Genomic DNA, 13,848 nt, shown 5'->3' with positions numbered 1-13,848 from the left:
AGATCGCTTGCAATGACCTCCTTTCACACCTTTCAAAGTAGACAGAGGGCAGCACGTAAGAACACACAACTACCAATTCTAGCTTACAGGAGTATTTACGAGGACATTTCCTTTAATATTTTGGAAGGTTATAATAAAAAAGGTTAAAAACCCATGGAATCTATTCCAGAACTACTTTATTGTTGTGCAATACATTAAGAGAATTACTAAGTCAACCTAGCTATGTGAACCTGTAATACCTCAAGATACCTGGAAGACACCACTGAAATGAAAGACATAACCTATTAAGTGCAAGATCACAATATAGCATCAATTTCTGATGCTATATTACTGTACCAGAATTCTGGCTTTTTGTGCGTGGTTCTTTTGTTGTGCCTTTTTTTTTTAAACATCTTCACAGATCCACAGAATACCATGAAAACAAACAAAATTATAATCATGCAAAAATATCTCCCTCAATCTGAGATAACCTAAACCAAAGATCTGTATGAGCAGTTGTATCGACCCCAATTTAATTCCCAGGCATTTGTGACACGCTTCACTTTCACTGCTTTCAATCTTTCGGAGTATTTCAAGGGTGGCAAAAGAACAAATAGCACTATGAATTTTACCCATCTACTCTATCACACTGTTGGTACCATCACAGATAACTTACTAACACCGTACATTTCACAGGGAGTTTTAAGACCTAGGGGAGTGGGGGAAAGCAAGCATATTCCATGTGGCTACTCAGCTTTCTAAAGAACAGGGCTTCAGCTGTTATTGCTTTTTCAAATAGAAGATAATTCAGGAAAGTCAACATAGAACCCTGGATGATGCAAAAATTGCTGAAAAGCCAACTGATTGGTTAAATGCTTCAAAGTTAAAAAAAAAAATCAAGTAAGAGTTGCCACGTGTCAGCCCAGAAACGTTCAGCAGCTAGGACAAAGCATTTGGTTTTCATCAATAAGTTATGTTTTCTGTAGACATCACAGTCCCATCATCATTTTAAGAAAGTTAAGTTGAAATATTGTCACTGGTTCAATTATCAACTGAATTTGGTAAATATCCCGCAAGGCAAAAAGATCAGTATTTGAAATCTTAGGTCAATGTGAATTTATTTCATTACCACGTCCTGTCAAGGCAAGTAACCCTAATGCATGCTGATTACTTTCTAAACAGTTCAGAGAACTGCTTTTGAAGGAGCCAAGTCATCCTCCACCAGATTAATTCCCCACCCCCCAAAGTACACTGACTTAAAAACAACCAACCAAACCAATCAAAAAAGTCCTTCTTCCCTCTAGCTAAGTTATACAATAGCGCTCTTCACACTGGTTAAAATAATCTTTTGAGGAGTAATTACCAGTAAAAAAATAGTAAGTTACCACACATTTCTGCTACGGCATGCCAGTTTCACTTTCTGCAGAGCCAAACCTTTTTCAGATCCCAGTCTCCTTGGCTTCTCAGAGGTACTAAGCAATTGTTTCACTAGCTCAGATACAGTGACACTGAAAACACGCCTCATTTTATAGAATTGCACAAACTTTCAAACAATTTACCCTGTCACTTCCCAAGAGTATGAGTCATCTAAAAAGACTGACATAGTAACACAGTAGATCCAGTCAACAACCATCCCAGTGTTCTTGCAAAGTACTTAGTTTATCTTCACCTTAGAACAGAAGTCTTCAGTTGCCTGAAAAATCAATTTGGTCTTAAGAGAAGCACTTTGCTTCATGTCATATTATTTAAGACTTCTTAAAGCATATTGACATTTCCAAAATACCAACTGGATTTTCACCGCTCGATAATTACCTCTCCCATTCCCCGAGATTCTAGGGCAAGAGCTTGAAACTCATGATTCATCTCATCCACAGATCGAACCTGTAGGGGGAAAACCAAAAGAGCGATCCATTAGGCAAATATATTTTCAAAAGTTGAGTTTGTAACACTCCACAAGATTTTTGACAACTGAAAGCACACACAAAGTTTGCCACTCAATTTAGGCTGAACACGAGTTTAATTTTGTGAACAGTTAGTGACCAATTTAATGAACCATGCTAATATAATAACATGCAAGAAATTCTAAGAGACTTAATCTTCATATATCCAGATGGGTATCACTCAGTATGCAAACAATGACCAGCATTACATTTGCAACAAATGCAAAAAAAAGTGAAATTAAAGATTTGGACGTACAATATCCTTTGGAATTGCACACAATGTTGCTGAGTACACTTAGCAGCAAACAAAGAAAAGCTCAGAAGACAGGGCACAAAAGCTACCAGCAATGTGTTGCTTTTAAGAATCTAGTAACTGACTGCATTATCACAGTTTCTCATGCTTTCTTCCAGGAAATAGTACTCTTCCTTCTTTCTGTGTTGTCTTTTTTTGTTTGTTGTAAACATGAAAGGTAAAGTACTAAAGCAAGAGTTGCTGCTGCAACAAACCACCTCCTTTTCCACGGCATGCAGACACAATGCACTGGGTGCATTCTTTCTTGAGAAAATTGTTTCCACAAGGAATTTTCAAAGCTATGACAAGCTTACAAAAACAAACAAAAAAGGGAAATTCGGAGCTGTTTCTCCCCTTCTTTCTCACAAATGAGATGCAGCAGGGTAAAACGGTAAAGTTATTCAAGTTCAAAGTAAAAGTAAAGTTCCCCTTCCAATACTGGTCTCTTCTGAGGAGTTAATTTCACCTAGTAAACCCATCTGATTACATTAACAAATAAACAAAAATGAAGTTACTCCATATAGCTAACACATTAAGATCACTTTTCAAAAAGTTCTCAAATACTAGGCAAAGAAGCAATCTTGTGCTTTTAATATTCTGGGGCAAATAACTTTCCCAATTCCTTCTTAGCATTGGAAAAGTTTTAATTACCTGTCAACACAAGCTCTATTCTCAAAATTCTACTCAAAATATTGTTATTGCCCCATAATCATTATAAGCCATTAACTTCTGAGGTTGAGTCTCTCTCTACTTTTGAGGAAGAAATTTCACAGCTCAAAGAAGTATTCCCTCAAAAAGAACAGTATTTTATTTAAGATGGATTCTGAAACAAATTCCCAACAATTTCAGCGAGCTACTGAAGAACAATTTTAGTTTCACAGTGAATTGGAGGGGAGAGAGAATCAGGACCTTGACCTTTTTTCCAGTGATGCTGACATTTAAGTCAATTAGGTTGATTTTGTTCTTTATAAAACTGAAAGCAGATTTTCATATACCCTTAAAAAAACCTAAAGACATTTTTTCAAATGAATTAAAAAATACATTTATAAATGATGTGAAATAAGCTTTTTATTAGCTCTGAGAGATAATCCAATCTTTGTGCACGCACATAGAAAAATTAGCTGTAGAAGAGAAATTATTTAGAAAGAAAAATCAGAAATTCAAATTTTGAAGACTTCTGAATTTGGATATTACAGTTTCTGAAAACATAATTTCTTCTACAGACAACTGAGAGTTATTTTACCAGAAGGCACTTCTCCACTTTAGTTTCAATTACAATCAAATAGTAAATTAGGTACTTCTGTCTCTAAAGGTGGTTTTGGTCTAACAGTCTTTCTAAAAATTTGTAGCTAAAGCTTGCCAAACTGTATTTACCATAAATACTACCCAAATCACTATTAGATAAAAAACAACAGTGCTTGAAAGATGTGCAAGTTTTTCAGTTGTGGGTTTGGTTGGGTTGTTTTTTTGGTTGGGTTTTTTTTGGGGGTGTGTGTTTGTTTTGCTTTTTTGCCTTTTTTTTTTTTGAGGGTGGGTTTTTTGGTTGGTGGTTTTGGAGGTGTCTTCTTTTTTGAATTTCTGGTGGTGGTGGTTTTGTTTGGTTTTTTGTGGGGGGTGTTTGGTGGTGTTTTGTTCTGGAGGGTTTTGGGTTTGTTTTGGGGCTTTTTTTTAGTGCTGCAAGACCTAATACCAAATGCTGGTTTTTCACAATTCAGGCAAGATCAAAACCAGCCACACGCATTTTGAGTCATTGTCTCAAGAAAAGACAATCCAACAATCAGGGTAACAGCATGGCTAGCTCCTTTTTTTCCTGAGCAGTTCAGAGTCAACTCTAAGAAACTGAAGTTTTCTGAAACTGTAAATAAACTTTAGTACACTGAACAGATTTTGCTCATTGGCCCCTTTCTTACAAACATGAAATTTCAGTTAGTGTTATCTATTGCTATCAGCAGCAAGAGAAATAATACAGTCCTTTTACTGTCACAAAGAGGGTATCCATTTCCATCAAAACCAGCAGCCCACAGAATCCTGTCCCCTATCATGAATACATGAATTCACAGATCAGTTTACAGACTGGAGAAAATACAGGCAGCACTAATTAATATCTTCAGAAGATCGGCTTTCTTCAATGCTAGCCCTACCACTACCACAACAGAAGAAAACATCCAGAATGACAACCAAGCTAGATCTAATATGTATACAGACATGCCCTCTTCCCCAAATGAGAAACTTCGGTTAGGATCGTCTGTATTATCAGGAAGTTTTATCTTCTCCGATTCGAAGCCAACAACATTCACTTAATTCATATGCTTCAGAAATAAACATTTTTAATATATACTTTTTTTTACCTCAAACTCAAAACATCCAAAAAAGTTTTTTTCCTGGTTTTTGTTAATTAAATCTTTTTTTTTTTTTCCTTTTTCTCCTCCACAATCATTTTGAAGACTCTTCTTTCTCCATTTACCACCTACCTGCTTTTGGAATTACCTGCTAGATCTAATCTTAGTTTTCAAGAGTTGAATGCTAATAAGCCTTTCCAACTAAGAGAAGCTGGCAACATTTTCAAACTTCTGACACATATCAGATCATTCAACAGGGCTCCCAAATGATGCACAAATGGATACTACCAAAGCAGTCTCTAGGTATAACAATTCATCACACATTGCTGTTAAATAGATAGAACTGCTTAAGCGTATCCATGAACTTTTCCCCTTTGACTTACCAATAGCAAATTCTGATCTTTTTCCCCTTCCACAGAAACTGGATACAACATACCAGTATTAGTTCATTTTTCATCACAGCATTAGGAACGAGATTTTAACAAACAGTAAACCCAAAATTATATTATTTAGTAGACTCTTTTTTCCTAAAGTTTACACTTTCACCTGAAGCATACAAAATAATTATTTTAAACCTAGAGGCCTACTCAAAAACCTTCCTTTACTCTGTCAAAACTCCCAGTAAGAGTAGTTATCTCATTTCTACTGTATTGCACTACCACCTCACACTATGTCCGCAAGACAATCCTCAATCCTGAATGCTGCAACATTCAACCAATAAACTGAGTTCATGACAGAGCTGAGCACATCTAGCCAGCAACTGACCGAAAGGACAGTCTTTCCATCCTTCCTGCAACAGCTTTTACCACTCCCCTTGCAATGAACTTGGGAATCATCAAGTAAAAGGTTTGATCCAGAAGTTGTTTAGGGTTTTGGTTTTTTCCTTCTTTTTCCGTGCAGGAGAATTTCACCAGATGAGCCAGCTGAATGGGCTGAAACATGACAGTGATGAGACCACTAGATTTGACATGGGAAAAAGAAGGAGAAACTGGTCTGGAGCAAGGTGGGGTAGAAGTACCTGCTTAGTGGCAGCTACATGACAAACCAGTAACATGAAACTGTGTCCTGACATAACTCAGGACAGAACTCAAGAGGCAAGACTGTTGACTGGATAGTCACAGGATTCCCACAAAAAAACCACTGCTTAAGATAATATCCATTTCTGGAATCCAGACACCCAGATCCAGATCTAGGGAAAAGTACTGTCTCCAATAACCCTCAATCCTGCTAGAAACAAGCTTCTAACCATCTTCTTACAAAAGCAAAGATTAGCCCCTTCTTTGAAAAAAAGAGTTGGAGAAAAATAGTAACAGAAATATAACATAAAAGAGAAAGACATGGCTTCACTTTATACATCAAAAGTGGTTAAACCAGCTGACTAGGAAGTAAAGAAAACATTTTTTCCTGCATTAAGAAATTCCAAATCTCATCCCTCCCAGGTGAATATCCTAACCACTGTGACAAAGGAGGACACATTTGCCGTTGAAGCTGTGGTACTTGGCCAGAAATTCAACACAAAACACCTGCTAATTACCGTACTGTTCACACTGCTGATCACATTGCAAATGCTTCAGCTTTTTTCTGTATTTTGCTGAATGACTAATGCAAAATACCTTTCTAGTAGTTTTCTACAGGGGTGACTCTTCTGCAGCATTTATCTTATGTATGACATGCTTATGGCAGAGACTTAGCATCATTAGCAACTTAAACTAATTTAAGAACAAAAAATGGCTATATTTTAAAACACAATACATAGCAATTCTGCCAGCCCTCCATTAAGTTAAACACTGTTTTGTAATGTCAGACACTTAACTAAATATTAAAAAAAAAATCAGATAGGTAGCCAGCTTGAAACTACTAATGCAAGTTAAAACATTGGACACAAACCTATTAGAGATTTATAGCAAAGGACAACAAGGGAAAACTATACAAGCCTAAACTGCAAATCCCCAAACCTCTATTAAGAAATATTCAGTTCAGGGCTATAGAGATTTCTACTCTAGAACATTTGGCTAAATTACCTAAAACTTCATTATTTTGGTTTAGAGGCCAGCTGATTGTGCATCAAAATAACAAAAGCTGTTGAGCAGCTGAACAGGCAACTACTAGAATCACAACTGAACTGTTTTGTGCACAAGCTGGTTACAAAATACAAAATATTTTGTGTAACATTTTAAGAAAAGGCATTTATTTGGTTAAAGCTGCCTTTGGGTAGATGCATCTTCTTATACCTCTTTGAAGCATCAAGGAACCAAATGTTTGCTTGCTACCAAGCTGGCTAACAAAAGTTGCTGCTCCTGAGTAATTCAAAGTCTTACAAGCATGCTGTGTTTCGAAAAGAGGCAACATTTTCTGAGGACCATATGGAACAGTAACACAACTGCACTTAACTAAATACTCCAAAGTGTCCATGCTCCTTATGCAGTCCAACTAAACATTAGGCATTTCTGACAAAACACTTAGGCAACCAATTTTAAGTCCTAACATGTATTTCCATTGTTATAATCTCAAAAGCATAACATCTTTCCCCAGTAAGTATCTCTCAATTTTCACTGTATTAAAATATAGCTTTCTAAAACCAACTTGAACTTTTTTGCAGGCAAGTGAATAATTCTTCAATCCCTGCATTTTGGACTGCTTAACTCATTCTCAGATTTTGCACTATATGACCCGTAATACATTCAAATACCCTAACAAAAATAAATTTTGTTTGTCAATTTAGTTGGCCTGGCTCAGCAATCACTCTGGATCTAATGTTCTTGTGTTCTATTTCCTTGTGAACTTTGTATGGTAAGTTTGAGAAGAAATCCTATCAATGCTAAAGACATCAACAATGAAAAAAAAATTAAACTAGCAGATTTCAAGGTAGAGTTTCTGCAGCATGTAGCAGGGAGGGGAAGGAATTACACTCATCAAAACCACTGTACAGTCTGATGAAAAAACCAAGTCACAAAAGGGCAAGGCAATCATAAGAGTTGACATTTGTATACACAACACTGACCAAATGTTTTGGTTGCTTTTTTAATAGGAATATCAGTAATCTGGAAGCATGCACACAGGAAAATGGAATTTTCTATGTTTGTATCAGCATATATATAAAAATATATATAAAATTATGCTGGATAGCATCTCAAGTCACAGCCAAGTTTGCAAATTACAGATCTACCTGCACAGTCCTCTGCCAACAGATACAGAGCAAGCATACAATACACCACCTTCCATGAAGAAAACCAGAGGAAAATGAAGCGTATCTTGCCACCTGTTTCAGAGATAAGCAACGGTTCACTGGCCTAAAAAGATTCAGGAACATTGGGTTCTGCTCCCAGCTGTGGAATGAAACATGTTCCAAGAAACAGGTAATTGCACTCGTTCCCCCCAAACATGAACTCCTCCATCATCTAAGAAACCTATGTCTTCCTTATGCAGGTTTTCATGCCTGTCTTCCTGCCCAAGAAGTTCAAGCTTTGCCCTAAGAGTGGCAGAACCATTAGCACAAGTTTTTCTAAACTACTGTCAGGTGTCCTCAAGCTCAGGATTTTAATCCCTATAGTCAAATACTGGCGGAACTACCAGCCTCACACAAATTAATAATAATGTGTCTGTACTGAAACCAGATTTTATAACTATTTATAACAGTTACACTATTTGCTTCATTTGAAGAGCCAAAATTATATATTCCAACATAAGTAGGGCATATAGTTTATACTAAATAACTTAGCAGATTTCTCAAAGTCTTTTAATCGTGTAAGAAATTATCCACTCAAAAGAGTTTCTAAGAAATGTACACAACAGGAAGTCATGGTGACATGTTGCAGAAGTTTGTAAAATAAAAGCCTAGAGAAGAGACAGTTGACAAAAAGTTTATATATAATTTTACAAAATAAAAGAAAAATCCCATAAAAGCTTGTCCAATGAGAGTTTTTGTCAACAGGCAATTACTTTTAAAAATTTAATGAAAATAACTGATTAAAATAATACTTATCCATACATTTTTAGCTTGAAGAGCTACAAGAAAAGTTAATTCTTCAAAAAAGGGGCTGCCTGGTCCTTTTGCTGCTTGTAAAACTGAAGAATTGTCTTTCATACAAGAAAATGTACAGGTTTCATTTTGAATGTGAAATAAATTTAGGTGTAATCCCAGCTAGTTTGGTGAGACTCAACCTTCTCCCTACTGCATTCTTAGCCATGCATATATTACCCTGCATCTCTCACTCCAATGTTCCTGCATAAAAATACCACAAACAAAAAAGGAAGACACTAAATATATTCAGAAGTTTGAAAACAAAGCTGTGAAATGAAATTTGAATTGCAGTTCTTGTCTAAACATGCTTATTATTTAATTGGTGCTGATTACTTAATATATGTACATGACAAATCTCTTTTTTTCTAATTTTAAAAGTCTACATTTTTCTTGTTAAGTCAGTCAGTCAGCATCACCTTCCTGTAATAGTAGTAGTAAGTGCTACCAGTGATGTAACAGACGTTTAGGGGAATTCATAAGACAAATGTCTAACCACTATTGTTCCATTCTACACTGAAAGGCTTTATGAGTAATAACACTATACAGCTACTTCTATAAGGAAGCGTGACATTAATTTACTGCATTGCTGTTTTGAGACATCAGCCTTTGTTAATTCATCATTAGCTCTTATTCAAAAGCTTTATTTAGTAAGCTAAAAACTTAAAAACACCCTTGAGTGCTCTCTAGGTAATGTGCTATTAAAAAAATATTTAAAACTTTGCCTCTTCTGAAGAATTCTGTATAAACCCAAAATTTATCTACATACCAGCAGGAACTAGGGACAATTTATCTCAATATGTATTGTAATGATTAATGACACATATAATTTTCATTCTAACAGACAGTCAACAAGCTTTTCTTAAATGTGTTAACAAGAATTAGAACAATCAGAATGTACACATCTAGAATCAAGGAAAAATTTCCATAAATTAACTTTCTATATATTGCAATCAAGACTTATGTGTTTTCTTTAGGTATCTAAATTATTTTCACTTTTAAATTTGTTTAAAAAAAATAGGGGGTTTTATATCACCTTAAAAAGAATGATGTTAAGGAGTCCCATGGAACATAATTGATTTATAAATACAATTTAGACCAAGATTTTGTAAATATGTACATACACAACCACCTCCCCATTACAAGTGGGGCTGAGGAAATTACAAAAGTAACTGATAGAATTTCCAGGAAACAGTTTTATTTGGTGTTATTGTAGCACTGGTATCAGAAAAGTTCCTCCCACCCCCAGCAATTTTGGATATATAGCAATCTCCTTCCTCAGAGCATTTACTTTCATTTTCTTTACTGCTGAATATGGCAGATGCACTTACAGTAACACTAATTTTTCAGGAATATAGCTTTCAAGAACACTAGGTACAAAAACCTGAAGTTCCACTAGTAATTCTCCTGCCCAGAAGTTTCTAGCATCATGACTTGTACCTCACAGTCCAGTTTAAACAAGCTCTGTTGTGGCTTTGTTGTGGGTTTTTTTGTTCCTACTCCAGCAGGCAAGAGGAAACCAGGGATACCAACACAGTCTGATCTTCTCAAAGTGGGTGCTAAAACCAGAGATGAAGAAATGGAACTACCTAGTCTTTAGGCAATGAATTTAATCATGAGTAGTACAAAGAAATCCAGAATTTTTAGACTTCTCACTCCACTGTGAATACCTAGTTGTTCGAAGAAAGCTGCTGATAAAGAATACAGCTTCTCTGTACCACCAGCACAAAATGGCAGTGAAAAAACCAAAAGTTTCAAATATATGCCAGTCTGCTTCAAAAATCTACCTTGATTTTTCAAGCTTTTAAACTCTGCATAAACTCAAGGACAGCCAGAGAACACTAAAGCATGTTTCTTTTAACATATTTTAAGAGAATTACTATAGGGAAGCATATGTGTTTTCTGCTTTATCTATCTATAGCAGGCCAATGGACACTTAAAGAAATTGCTGTTATCAATTCTTTCAGCTGTTTTCTACGGATGTTCTCTTTGGACAACATGTGTATTTAAACTAACCACAGATTGCCCAAAAGCTGAAAAAACCAGCCAACTGTAAAAAAACTACAAAGAGACTACTTCTAATTCAGTAAGCCTCATTTCTAATTCAGTAAGAGCAGGAGCTTAGCCTTGGACATTAATATCTCGTTAAATGTTGGCCAGGATAGTCCTTCAAAGGAAGTAAAAAAGTCTAAAATAACATAACACCGAAGACTTTATACTGATGACAATTAAGCTACTAGAAATAAAGTAGGCTACTTACAATTCAAATTGAAGTAATAAAAGCTTTGTAACAAAAATTAGTTCAAAGACTAGCATTAATACATCTGTGTTGCAATGGATTTAAAGCCAAGTTCTTCAACCTTTTCAATTAAGGAGCCAAAAATTTAAGAGCACGTATATGTAAAGGCAGCTGTGTCAGCACATCAACAGCAGAACTTAGGGTAAGCTGAAGCAATAACAATGGAAACACACAAAAAAAGACAAAATTTTTAGTTGCCATCTAACAAAATAAAGGAGGTGTTCTTACAAGCAAAACTTCTGATTAGATGTCTAAATCCCACGTTATTAATTCTCATCCAAACTAAAGTATCCCCTCAAACCATTTACTTGATTACGTGCTGTCCCCTGCCTTCCTGCACATACTTACCCACTGCTTCGCATGGATCCCTGTAAATTCCAATCTCCCTTGTCTCCACTAAAGAGAAAAAACTTTCACACACCTCTTCTGTTACCTTCACAAAGACACCCGCAGGCCCTAAATCACCTTGACTTTAATGTCAACTCTACCAAACCAAGGTAATTCAGAAAACTAAATGTAGCTCCTCCATGCAATAGTGTCATACATTTTCATAAACCCCAATTTTAATCACATGAAAGAAAACCACCCTACATTCTAAACCTGCAGATAAGAACTTAGATTAAGCAAAATAAACAACACTGACCCAAATTTAAAATATTTTTTATTTACTTGACACCTTGAATAACAAAAGAAAGTGAACAAGAAAATATGAAGAAACATACTGCAAATGTAAAATGCCTGAATGACTACATGCAGCCTTTTTTTCCCCCAGGCTTACTGGCTCCCACCACCTTATCCTGGAAAGAAAACCCTCCTAAAATGCCTAAACCAAGTTGTAGCTTTGGGAGAAAACTCCACAACCACAAAATCATCATGTTTGGAATAAGGCCTCACTCATAATCCTACCTAGAGCCTGGAGCACACAGGAATAAAATGCAAAGAAACTTCAGCTGGCTCCGTAAGCAGCCAGTTTGGGTCTCTGGTTCCCATTAGGTCAGGCTCCAAGGTGCACGAATATGCGTCAACTGCTTCCAGCCTATGTTACCTCCAGAAGCAGTGCTACCATTCAGATTTATGCTACTGACAATAATTCCTCACACACCTGAACTGATTCTGCACAGAGCTATTGCTGCACAAGTATATAGGATAATTTATCTGTATGTAAATCAAAGATAATACACAGTTGACCACATGCTATTTGTTTTGCTGTAGTATCACACCAATCTCCCTATGCTAATTACTGAATAAGTGTCAAAGTATGAAGAACTCTGCTTCAAAGAGCTCTCAGTCTAAGCATAAGACAAATTACAAAGATTGATATAATGATAAACTGAACTGATCAAGTAAGAATAAAGTAGTCATTCATACTAACACGCTCAACAACGTATGAGTAACAGGTATTTGAAGACATCAAGGCAGGTGAAAATTTAAAGACTAACTCAAGAAGTACGTCAGAAAGCACAAAAGAGCTGAAGAAAGCACAAGCACGCTTGTGAGTATACTTAATAAAGACACAACTAATACTACAATTCACGAAGAGGGGATAGCAGTTCACAGCTTGACAGCATATGAGAATACGCAGTGGGAGGGAATTGGTGAAGTATCTCAGGAATTGCACTATCAGCTGCAGTTCAAAATGTTGGTAAAAAGGTCAGAAACTATGCAGATACATCAAAACGGCAAATGTGAGTGGAAGGGGTGACTAAGGAAAGGAGTGTCTGAAGAACACGGAATAAACTTGTTTGCACAAGTCAGGTGACTGCAATTACTCTCCTTGTCCTCACAACAGTTAACATTAATATGTCTATTCCATGCACTATGTGCTTGAAACTACTAAAAACACAAATTAACCATCTCCAAAATTCAACGCTGTAATTTTCTTCTCTCAAGCTAGGGAAGCGATCTAAAGTATATCACAAAAAGTTCTCAATGCTTTTCTTTCAGTTGAATTACATGAAAACACCCTGCCGTATGTCACAAAATATTCCTTTTTAGCTATTTCAAATCAAAGACAGAAAAGTTACCTCTTTCCAGCTATGTCTGCTGCCAGAACTGAGAGAGTCACAAGCAGGTATAAAGTGATGTCTCAAGTATGCAGGTTGTAAGACATTTAGATTTTTTTAAACACACAAAAAGCCACAACCTTAAAATTCACCTGAAAAACTTACAATACTTGCTCCAAATTATACGGCAGTAGTATGATGGGAAAATCTCACCAAGAACATATTAAACAACGTTGTTTTAACAGGGCATACACTTTCCAAAACAGGAATCAAATGCCCTCCCCAGCTCTGCCCTAACCACAATGGAAAATCCTTCCAGTCTAAGATTTCTTTTCCAAGTTTGTGAGGCTTGAGAAGTTTTACTAATTTGCAAGTTTGAGAAGCTGCTTAAATCACGTATCTGACATTCATAATCTGGGCTTCTAGTTAAGTGGAACTAAATGTAATTAACTGAAGAAAATAGCAAAATAAAAAATTAAAACTACTGCAAAGTTAAAAAAAGTCACCACTTACAACAAAGTTGTTATAGAACCTGTTGATTGTAGAAACAGAAATAAATGATCTTCAGAACAGCTTCAGATGGACGCTAACTTTACAAGGAGAAGGAGCCACCAATCAGTTAAGATAAAACTTGAGCTTTTACTATGATAGACTAGCAGTAAAAGGAAAGTATTTATGTGCTGGATAGTTGCTTAGCACTTGAAAAAGTCTGAAAGTATTTACTTATGAAAGTTATTTTGAAAGCACTTTAAAATAGTATAAACTTAAGTAAAAGTTGCAAACAAAGTTAGGAAATCAAAAACATTGACTGCAAGTTCACTTAAGATTTCCAGGGACAGTTTTAAGCAGAATCTATAAAAGGAAGAACTAATGATTCAGGAAATGCAGCTCCCACTGTAAGGTCAGGAACAGATTATGTTGTTCCCAGCTTGAATGATGAGATTATGTTCATTGTTCCAAGGGACGGCTACATGACTG

At 35.9% G+C, this 13,848-nt stretch overlaps 1 protein-coding gene across 12 annotated transcripts in view; it reads right to left on the bottom strand.

The window, feature by feature from the left end:
* The window catches only part of PUM2 (pumilio RNA binding family member 2), a 67,478-nt gene that overhangs the window by 42,877 nt on the left and 10,753 nt on the right, over window positions 1-13,848 (bottom strand). For all 12 annotated transcript variants that reach the window (XM_075750531.1, XM_075750532.1, XM_075750536.1 and 9 more), the window contains exon 2: window positions 1,792-1,860. In XM_075750531.1, the coding sequence (XP_075606646.1) occupies window positions 1,792-1,842 (51 nt within the window). In that variant the 5' untranslated portion in view covers window positions 1,843-1,860. The remainder of the gene's footprint in view (window positions 1-1,791; window positions 1,861-13,848) is intronic.

Source organism: Balearica regulorum, chromosome 3 (genome assembly GCF_011004875.1).
Source record: "Balearica regulorum gibbericeps isolate bBalReg1 chromosome 3, bBalReg1.pri, whole genome shotgun sequence".
NCBI lineage: Eukaryota > Metazoa > Chordata > Aves > Gruiformes > Gruidae > Balearica > Balearica regulorum.
Note: the sequence above shows the minus strand (reverse complement) of the source record. Positions and strands in the feature narration are given on the sequence as shown.